General features: G+C 35.1%; 1 protein-coding gene across 1 annotated transcript; it reads left to right on the top strand.

Annotated features, from left to right (window-relative positions):
- Positions 1-10,366: 10,366 nt before the first annotated feature.
- On the top strand, positions 10,367-10,834 carry LOC133832513 (uncharacterized). Its single transcript, XM_062262849.1, has one exon. It carries the CDS (start codon positions 10,367-10,369, stop codon positions 10,832-10,834), a length of 468 nt encoding a protein of 155 aa, XP_062118833.1.
- The last annotated feature ends 452 nt before the right edge of the window (positions 10,835-11,286 follow it).

Here is an 11,286-nt window from a genome sequence, read left to right as displayed (position 1 = left end):
TGTGATGTTATCTAGTAGTATTTTTTCGGAATCGGATCCCCTTCTAAATTCACCACTCTATCTTACTCAGCATATAAACTATCTGAGAATCTAGCGGTAGTAATGGTTTACTAGGGTACGTTGGAACGGTACTTTATGTAATAATTAGGTCTGCTTAGTGCAATATTATCAAGTAATAATTTTTCGGGATCAGATGCCCTTCTAAATTCACTACTATATCTTAGTGCAATGTTCTCTAGTAGTATTTTTTCGAGATTGGATACCCTTCTAAATTCACTACTCTATCTTACTCAAAATGACAACTATATGAGTCCCTAGTCGTAGTATTGTTTTACTAGTGTACGTTGGAACAGTTCATTATGTCATAATTAGGTATGCTTAGTGCAATGTTATCTATTAATAATTTTTCGGGATCGGATGCCCTTCTAAATTCACTACTATATCTTAATTCAATGTTATCTTATTGTATTTTTTCGTGATTGGATCCCCTTCTAAATTCACAACTCTATCTTACTCAGAATAACAACAATATGGGACCGTATCGGTAGTATTCATTTACTAGTGTACGTTGGAACGGTTTATTATGTCATAATTTGGTTTCCTTAGTTCAATGTTATCTAGTTATAATTTTTTGGGATCGGATGCCCTTCTAAATTCACTACAATATCTTAGTGCAATGTTATCTAGTAATTTTTTTCTAGGATCGGATCCCTTTCTAAATTCACTACTTTATCTTACTCAGCATGACTACTATATGAGACCTTAGCGGTAGTATTGGTTTACTAGTGTACGTTGGAAAGGTTCATTATGTCATAATTAGGTCTGCTTAGTGCAATGTTATCTAATAATAATTTTTTGGGATCGTATCCCCTTCTAAGTTCTCTACTATATCTTAGTGCAATGTTATCTAGTAGTATTTTTTCAGGATCGGATCCCCTTCTAAATTCACTACTCTATCTTACTCAGCATATAAACTATCTGAGAATCTAGCGGTAGTAATGGTTTACTAGGGTACGTTGGAACGGTTCTTTATGTAATAATTAGGTCTGCTTAGTGAAATATTATCAAGTAATAATTTTTCGGGATCGGCTGCCCTTCTAAATTCACTACTATATCTTAGTGCAATGTTCTCTAGTAGTATTTTTTCGAGAGTGGATACCCTTCTAAATTCACTACTCTATCTTACTCAAAATGACAACTATATGAGTCCCTAGTCGTAGTATTTGTTTACTAGTGTACGTTGGAACAGTTCATTATGTCATAATTAGGTATGCTTAGTGCAATGTTATCTAGTAATAATTTTTCGGGATCGGATGCCCTTCTAAATTCACTACTATATCTTATTGCAATGTTATCTAATTGTATTTTTTCGTGATTGGATCCCCTTCTAAATTCACAACTCTATCTTAATCAAAATAACAACTATATGAGACCGTAGCGGTAGTTTTCGTTTACTAGTGTACGTTGGAACAGTTCATTATGTCATAATTTGGTTTCCTTAGTTCAATGTTATCTAGTTATAATTTTTTGGGATCGGATGCCCTTCTAAATTCACTACTATATCTTAGTGCAATGTTATCTAGTAATTTTTTTCTAGGATCGAATCCCCTTCTAAATTCACTACTTTATCTTACTCAGCATGACTACTATATGAGACCCTAGCGGTAGTATTGGTTTACTAGTGTACGTTGGAAAGGTTCATTATGTCATAATTAGGTCTGCTTAGTGCAATGTTATCTAATAATAATTTTTTGGGATCGGATCCCCTTCTAAGTTCTCTACTATAACTTAGTGCAATGTTATCTAGTAGTATTTTTTCGGGATCGGATCCCCGTCTAAATTCACTACTCTATCTTACTCAGAATGACAACTTTATGAGACCCTAGCGGTAGTATTGGTTTACTAGTGTACGTTGGAACAATTCATTATGTCATAATTAGGTCTGCTTAGTGCAATGTTATCTTGTAATAATTTTTTGGGATCGGATTCACTTCAAAATTCACTAATATATCTTAGTGCAATGTTATCTAGAAGTATTTTTTCGGGATTGGTTCCCCTTCTAAATTCACTACTCTATCTTACTCGGCATGACAACTATATAACACCCTAGCGGTAGTATTAGTATACTAGTGTACTTTGGAACGATTCATTATGTCATAATTAAGTCTGCTTAGTGCAATGTTATCTAGTAATAATTTTTCAGGATCGGATCCCCTTCTAAATTCACTACTATATCTTAGTACAATGTTTTCTAGTAGTATTTTTTCGGGATCGAATTCCCTTTTATATTCACTACTCTATCTTACTCTGAATGACAACTATATGTGACCCTAGCGGTGTTATTGGTTTACTATTGTACGTTGGAACGGTTCATTATGTCATAATAAGGTCTGCATAGGGCAATGTTATCTAGTAATAATTTCTCAGGATCGGATGCCCTTCTAAATTCCCTACTATATCTTAGTGCAATGTTATCTAGTAGTATTTTTCTGTGATCGGATCCCCTTCTAAATTTACTCTTTCTTACTCAAAATGACACCTATAAGAGACCCTAGTGGTAGTATTGGTTTACTAGTATACGTTGGAACGGTTCATTATGTCATAATTAGGTCTGCTTAGTGCAATGTTATCTAGTAATAATTTTTCGGGATCGGATGCCCTTATAAATTCACTAATCTATCTTTCTCAGCATGACAACTATATGAGACCCTAGCGGTAGTATTGGTTTGCTAGTGTACGTTGGAACGATTCATTATGTCATAATTAGGTCTGCTTAGTGCAATGTTATCTAGTAATAATTTTTCGTTATCGAATCCCCTTCTAAATTCACTACTATATCTTAGTGCAATGTTATCTAGCAATATTTTTCCGGGATCGGATCCCCTTCTAAATTCACTACGCTGTCTTACTCAGCATGGCAACTATATGAGACCCTAGCGGTAGTATTGGTTTACAAGTGTACGTTGGAATGATTCATTATGTCATACTTAGGCCTGCTTAGTGCAATGTTATCTAGTAATAATTTTTCAGGATTGGATGCCCTTCTAAATTCAAAACTATATCTTTGTGCAATGTTATCTAGTAGTATTTTTTCGAGATTGGATCCCCTTCTAAATTCATTACTCTATCTTACTCAGCATGACAACTATATGAGACCTTAGCGATAGTATAGGTTTACTAGTGTACGTTGGAACGGTTCATTTTGTCATAATTAGTTTTGCTTAGTGCAATGTTTTCTAGTAATAATTTTTCGAGATCGGATGCCCTTCTAAATTCACTACTATATCTTCGTGCGATGTTATCTAGTAGTATTTTTTCGAGATCGGATCCCCTTCTAAATTCACTACTCTATCTTACTCTGCATGAATACTATATGAGACCCTAGCGGTAGTATTGGTTTTCTAGTGTACGTTGGAATGATTCATTATGTCATAATTAGGTCTGCATTGTGCAATGTTGTCTAGTAATAATTTTTTGGGATCAGATGCCCTTCTAAATTCACTACTAAATCTTCGTGCGATGTTATCTAGTAGTATTTTTTCGGGATCGGATCCCCTTCTATATTCACTACTCTGTCTTACTCTGCATATAAACTATCTGAGAATGTAGCGATAGTATTGGTTTACTAGGGTACGTTGGAACGGTTCATTATGTAATAATTAGGTCTGCTTAGTGCAATGTTATCTAGTAATAATTTTTCGGGATCGGATGCCCTTCTAAATTCACTACTATATCTTAGTGCAATGTTATCTAGTAGTATTTTTTCGAGATCGGATATCCTTCTAAATTCACTATTCTCTCTTACTCAAAATTACAACTATATGAGACCCTAGTGGTTGTAATGCCCCGGATTCCGTATTATAGTTTAATGGCCGGATTAGTAGGCCGGGAGGGCCATAATTGTTAAATTATGCCATCAAATGTGTTTATGCATGTTTATGAGAATTATATTATAATATGATGTTAAATGCATGCATGTGAGTCCCCATTGGTTTACAGGGGTGTTTTGGTAATTTGTCCCGTTGAGGGTATAAATGAAAATTTGTTTGCATGTCAATGATATATTGTGAGACCACATTATAATGTGGATTGGTTCGAGTATTTCGGCATGAGACGATCTTTAATTGTGATTTATCGGTTTTGTCATAACAGGTTTGAGCTCGGGCTCGGGGTGAGTCTCGGGGTGATATTAATGATTATAGCGTTACCGGGGATTTTAGGGTAACGGGATATGAATTTTTGATGTTTGAGAATGTTGAGATTAGTGGGAATCGGGAGCGTTAATTTTGATTAACGGGATAAGCGGAAAGTACCAATTTTACCCTTGGAATGGTTTTAGAGGCTTAAAGTGACTTAAGGGTATTTTGGTCAATTGAAAGGATTTATATTACCCTTTAGTTGGCTATAGAAGGTTATAGAATAAACTAAACAAAAACAGAGACTTTCTTCTTCCTTCCCATACACTATCTTCTTCATCTCTCCTTTGAGGTTTTTGAGTTCTAGGTGGGGATTCAAGCTAGGGAATTCAAAGGCTGGGTTGGTGGACTTGGTTCAGCTAGTGAGGGAGGTTCAAAGCTGGTTTTAAGGTGAGTTTTAGTCATTGAACTCAGGTTATGCTCTGTTTTCCTCTTTAGTTTTTCAGTTTTGATTTCTTGATAGAAGTGTAGATTTGAAGAGGTTTTGATGGATGATAAGGTTGGGTTTTGATGAGGGGAAGTTATGGGTGATGTTTGGAGGTTTAAATGAGTGTTTGGAAGAGGTTTTGTGTTGATTTGAAGGGCTGGTTTGAGAGGAAAAACATAGGGGGAAATTTCTGGTGTGTGCAGCCTTTAGGGCTGGTCTGGGCTGGGCGCCGTGGCGCGGCTGTGGTGCGCCGCGGCCCTTGGCGTCTGGCAGGGAAGGCCCTCTCTGTTTGAGGGCGCGCCGCGGTGCAGCAGGGGAGGGTCGGGCCCTTAAGGTCATTTTAGCCAAAATGGTGTTTTTAGCTTGGGGATTCAAACCTTAGGCCTCGGGGTTGAACCTAGTACCCGGTTGGGTAGTATTTGATGTCTCGGAGGCTGGGTTTTGGTTTGGGAACCCTCTATTATCATTTTTATTAATGAATCCTATATTTTGGTTATGACCAGGTGACCGTCAAGGCATTTAAAGGTTGATCGTTCTCAGGGGTCGTTCATATAATAATTCTCACTTGAACCAGAGGTAAGAAAACAGTGTATGAATACAGTTGCACCCTGTATAGATATATGACATGCATGGTCTGATATTGAGGCATGTTGGTTGATATATGTGGACGTGGATTGCATATTAAATGCTAGTGAACGCTGATTACCTGTTTATGGCACTGACTAGTCAGGGACCGACTCTAAAGTCGATGAACACGCATTGAATGGCTCTATGGCATTAATGCGGGACAGGCCCTAAGGTCGAAGAACTTATAAGCGCTTGCCTGGTCTAAGACCAGATGTACTTAGCCAAGGTATATGACCTCGGTGACTGTTTATCACATGGCTAGGGGACGTTGTCCATAGTTACGACTCTAGAGTCGGGAGGAAGGTTATGTTGGTGACCAATCACCATGCACCTGTCCTGATCAAACTTATGAAAGAACTACTTATCAGTTAAGCCCTGGTGACCCTATCGTCACATGGCTAGAGGGAGCTGTACCCGTCTTTGTGACTTTTGCTACTGTCACCCATTTGTATTGGACTGTTGGTCTTGAGTGGTTACTATGATCATTGTTGATATTATGTCATGCTTTACTGTGTTTTCTTGCTGGGCCTTGGCTCATGGGTGCTATGTGGTGCAGGTAAAGGGAAAGAGAAGCTCACCCAACCCTGAGTGGAGAGCTTGGGCGATGTTGTGTACATATTGGGCTGCTTGACCGCCACGGTCAAGGAGTTCTCAGAGGGACTAGGGGTTTACCCTATTTTTGGCCGCTTAGGTCGGCGGGGATTGTATATTTGAAACAGTAGCGACCCTTTTGTACTATGAACAGCTTGTAAACATTTTGAAAGGCTCATGAGCAGTTTATTTACTTATTTAATGAAATGTATCCTTTCCCTTTTTATTGGTTTTTCACCTTAACCCAATAATAACACTTAGATCACGTTTTTAACCAAAGGACTCGGGTAGCGAGTCAAATTTCCGGTTCACTGTTCATCGTAACTGTTCTGGGGTAACCAAGGCGTTACAGTGGTAGTATTGGTTTACTAGTGTATGTTGGAAGGGTTCATTATGTCATAATTAGGTCTGCTTAGTGCAATGTTATCTAGTAATAATTTTTCGGGATCGGATGCCCTTCTAAATTCACTACTATATCTTAGTGCAATGTTATCTAGTTGTATTCTTTCGTGATCGGATCCCCTTCTAAATTCACAACTCTATCTTACTCAACATGAAATCTATATGAGACCCTAGCGGTAGTATTGGTTTTCTAGTGTACGTTGGAACGATTCATTATGTCATAATTAAGTCTGCCTAGTGCAATGTTATCCAGTAATAATTTTTCAGGATCGGATCCCCTTCTAAATTCACTACTATATCTTAGTGCAATGTTATCTAGTAGTATTTTTTCGGGATCGAATTCCCTTTTAAATTCACTACTCTATCTTACTCTGAATGACAACTATATGAGACCCTAGCGGTAGTATTGGTTTACTGGTGTACGTTGGAACGGTTCATTATGTCATAATTAGGTCTGCTTAGTGCAATGTTATCTGGTAATAATTTTTCGGGGTCGGATGCCCTTCTAAATTCACTACTGTATCTTAGTGCAATGTTATCTAGTAATATTTTTCTGGGATCGGATCCCCTTCTAAATTCCCTACTTTATCTTACTCAGCATGACAACTATATGAGACCCTAGCGGTAGTATAGGTTTACTAGTGTACGTTGGAACGGTTCATTATGTCATAATTAGGTCTGCTTAGTGCAATGTTATCTAGTAATAATTTTTCGGGATCGGATCCCCTTGTAAATTCACTACTTTATCTTAGTGCAATGTTATCTAGTAGTATTTTTTCAGGATCGAATCCCCTTCTAAATTCACTACTCTATCTTACTCAAAATGACAACTATATGAGACGCTAGCAGTAGTATTGGTTTACTATTGTACGTTGGAACGGTTCATTATGTCATAATTAGGTCTCCTTAGTGCAATATTTTCTAGTAATAATTTTTCGTGATCGGATGCCCTTCTAAATTCACTATTATATCTTACTGCAATGTCATCTAGTAGTATTTTTTCGGGATCAGATCCCCTTCTAAATTCACTACTCTATCTTACTCAGCATGACAACTATATGAGACCCTAGTGGTAGAATTGGTTTACTAGTGTACGTTGGAACGGTTCATTATGTCATAATTAGGTTTGCTTAGTGCAATTTTATCTAGTAATAATTTTTCGGGATCGGATGCCCTTCTAAATTTCCTACTATATCTTAGTGCGATGTTATCTAGTAGTATTTTTTCGGGATCGGATCCCCTTCTAAATTCACTACTCTATCTTACTCAGCATGAAAACTATCTAAGAATCTAGTGGTAATATTGGTTTACTAGGGTACGTTTGAACGATTCATTATGTAATAATTAGGTCTGCTTAGTGCAATGTTATCTAGTAATAATTTTTCGGGATCGAATCCCCTTCTAAATTCACTACTATATCTTAGTGCAATGTTATCTAGTAGTATTTTTTCGGGATCGGATCCCCTTCTAAATTCACTACTCTTTCTTACTCAGAATGACAACTATATGAGACCCTAGCGGTAGTATTGGTTTACTAGTGTACGTTGGAACGGTTCATTATGTCATAATTAGGTTTGCTTAGTGCAATGTTATCTAGTAATAAATTTTTGGGATCAGATGCCCTTCTAATTTCACTACTATATCTTAGTGCAATGTTATCTAGTAATATTTTTCCAGGATCGGATCCCCTTCTAAATTCACTACTCTATCTTACTCAGCATGACAACTATATGAGACCCTAGCGGTTGTATTGGTTTACTAGTGTACATTGGAACGATTCATTATGTCATAATTAGGTCTGCTTAGTGCAATGTTATCTAATAATAATTTTTTTGGATCGGGTCCCCTTCTAAATTCACTACTATATCTTAGGGCAATGTTATCTAGTAGTATTTTTTCGCGATCGGATCCCGTTCTAAATTCACTGCTCTATGTTACTCAGAATGACAACTATATGAGACCCTAGCGGTAGTATTGGTTTACTAGTGTACGTTGGAACAGTTCATTATGTCATAATTAGGTCTGCTTAGTGTAATGTTATTAAGTAATAATTTTTTGGGATCGGATGCCCTTCCAAATTCACTACTATATCTTAGTGTAATGTTATCTAGTAGTATTTTTTCGGGATCGGATCCCCTTCTAAATTCACTACTCTATCTTACTCAGCATGACAACTATATGAGACCCTAGCTGTAGTATTGGTTTACTAGTATACGTTGGAACGATTCATTATGTCATAATTAAGTCTGCCTAGTGCAATGTTATCCAGTAATAATTTTTCAGGATCGGATCCCCTTCTAAATTCACTACTATATCTTAGTTCAATGTTATCTTGTAGTATTTTTTCGGGATCGGATCCCCTTCTAAATTCACTACTCTATCTTACTCTGAATGACAACTATATTTGACCCTAGCGGTAGCATTGGTTTACTAGTGTACGTCGGAACGGTTCATTATGTCATAATTAGGTCTGCTTAGTGCAATGTTATCTGGTAATAATTTTTTGGGATCGGATGCCCTTCTAAATTCACTACTATATCTTAGTGCAATGTTATCTAGTAATATTTTTCCGAGATCTGATCCCCTTCTAAATTCACTACTCTATCTTACTCAGCATGACAACTATATGAGACCCTAGCGGTAGTATTGGTTTACTAGTGTACGTTGGAACGGTTCATTATGTCATAATTAGGTCTGCTTAGTGCAATGTTATCTAGAAATAATTTTTTGGGATTGGATGCCCTTCTAAATTCACTACTATATCTTAGTGCAATGTTATCTAGTAATATTTTTCTTGGATCGGTTGCCCTTCTAAATTCACTACTCTTTCTTACTCAGCGTGACAACTATATGTGACCCTAACGGTAATATTGGTTTACTAGTGTACGTTGGAACAGTTCATTATGTCATAATTAGGTCTGCTTAGTGCAATGTTATCTAATAATAATTTTTTAGGATCGGATCCCCTTCTAAATTCACAACTATATCTTAGTGCAATGTTATCTAGTAGTATTTTTTCGGGATCGGATCCCCTTGAAAATTCACTACTCTATCTTACTCAGAATAACAACTATATGAGACCCTAGCGATAGTATTGGTTTACTAGTGTACGTTGGAACCGTTCATTATGTCATAATTAGGTATGCTTAGTGCAATGTTATTTAGTAATAATTTTTCGGGATCGGATCCCCTTCTAAATTCTCAATTGTATCATCTAAAAATATATTGTACAACTATCCGAGACTCTATGATATTATATGAATATCAAAATTTTAATCCAAGATTCCCTAAAAAATGAAACTAACCATAGATTAATTACCCTCAACGAAAACTAAATTTTTTGTTCATGTACACGTACGTTTGGCCTTTTTATTTTAAAAAACAGAAAAAAAAAATTACAATAATAATTTATGTAATTTAATACAATTATCATAATTTTTAATTAAATGAAATTAAAAAAATTATAATTAAGTACAATTTTGATAAGATAAAACTTTCTAATTTTATGATTGTAAGATATTAAAAAATGTAATTAATTTTTCTTAAAAACCAAATAAATTTGGAGAATTTAATGAAACAACCAAAATATAATATTAATTTAAATTTATTGATAAAAAAAATCGATTACCTTTCTTAAATCTAAAAAAAAAACCATGTTAATGGAAATTAAGATTGGTAGCTTATCCATCTCACCAAGTGACCACTATTTATCTTCCCTATGTTTTTATCATGTAACATATTTCAACCAATGTTATTAATTGTACCTATAATATTTTTTTTAAAACACAACAACTTCATTGATGTATTTTATTCTCTCTATTTTATTTGAACACACAAGTTGATTCTATATATTTTACAGATTTCCTCCTCTTATATTCTCTACATATCTCATCTTTTACTTATAGTTATAACGGAAAAGTAACCATTCTAGTCTTGGATTATGGCTCCTCCCGAAATTATAGGTGATCCATACTACCAAATAGTAACAGGTGATATTGATAACACCATCAGACTAGGTGAAGGTTCTAATTCTTTCTTTATTATTCACCTCTTCGCAAAATTTTCACGACATCCACTAACTAGTAGCGAACCAAATTTTACAAATTGGATGGTCGATAACGGCATGGAAGACTCTGTTTGTTGCGATACTATTGTATTTATTTCAAGACAAATGTTGATGGCCAATGAAAATAATCCTGCCAAAGTTATCATTAACGAGATGCTAGGTGAGGCTTATCTCCATCCTTCTATATTTCTTCTTTCAGATAAAATTATTGATTACGCTAGAAAGATGTGGAACGAAGAGGATTTTAATTTCTATGTAAAAGTGGATGTTCATGTTTTTGTTTATGATCTTCCTCCACAACACGATTCTGGCATTGATGGTGACGTTGATAGTGAAGATTATATGGATAATATGACTATTAATTTCGTGGCAGTAAGCGAGCAATCCATTGAAAGATTGGAGAAAGTTTTTATTAAAGATGATCAAATTGTATGTTCTATTTGCTTTGAGAATGTTCATGCTGGTTTGGAAGCTACAAAGTTACCCTGCACACACACATATCATGAAAAATGTATTGTTCAGTAGCTACAAACTAGTAAATTTTATCCAATGTGTCGATTTGAGATAGTTTAAAAAAATCATTTTTATATTTGTTACACAAATTTCAGCATGTATTAAATCCTATTATATACTAATAATCCAAATTTTGTTTACAATTTTTACATATAATTTCGAAAATGTGGGAACATTTGAATTTCAATATTCATAGAACAAAACATTACATGTTTAATTAGAAAGACTTATTCATTTGAAAGATACATATTCATCTATCCAATAAAATAATAAAAATAAATATAATAGTTATATATTTATAAATAAATTAATCCACATTTATTCTATCAACACAACTTTATCTACAATTATTAAATGATATGTTCACATTAAAAGGCAAAAGTTCATAGAATTTATACATATTTTCGAAATACCCTATTTTAATGCAAAAAAAAAAATTCCAATAATATTTTGAAATTTATAAT

The sequence above is a fragment of the Humulus lupulus genome, chromosome 4 (genome assembly GCF_963169125.1).
Source record: "Humulus lupulus chromosome 4, drHumLupu1.1, whole genome shotgun sequence".
NCBI classification, from domain to species: domain Eukaryota; kingdom Viridiplantae; phylum Streptophyta; class Magnoliopsida; order Rosales; family Cannabaceae; genus Humulus; species Humulus lupulus.
The sequence above is the reverse complement of the archived record's forward strand: the minus strand, read 5'-3'. Positions and strand labels throughout refer to the sequence as shown.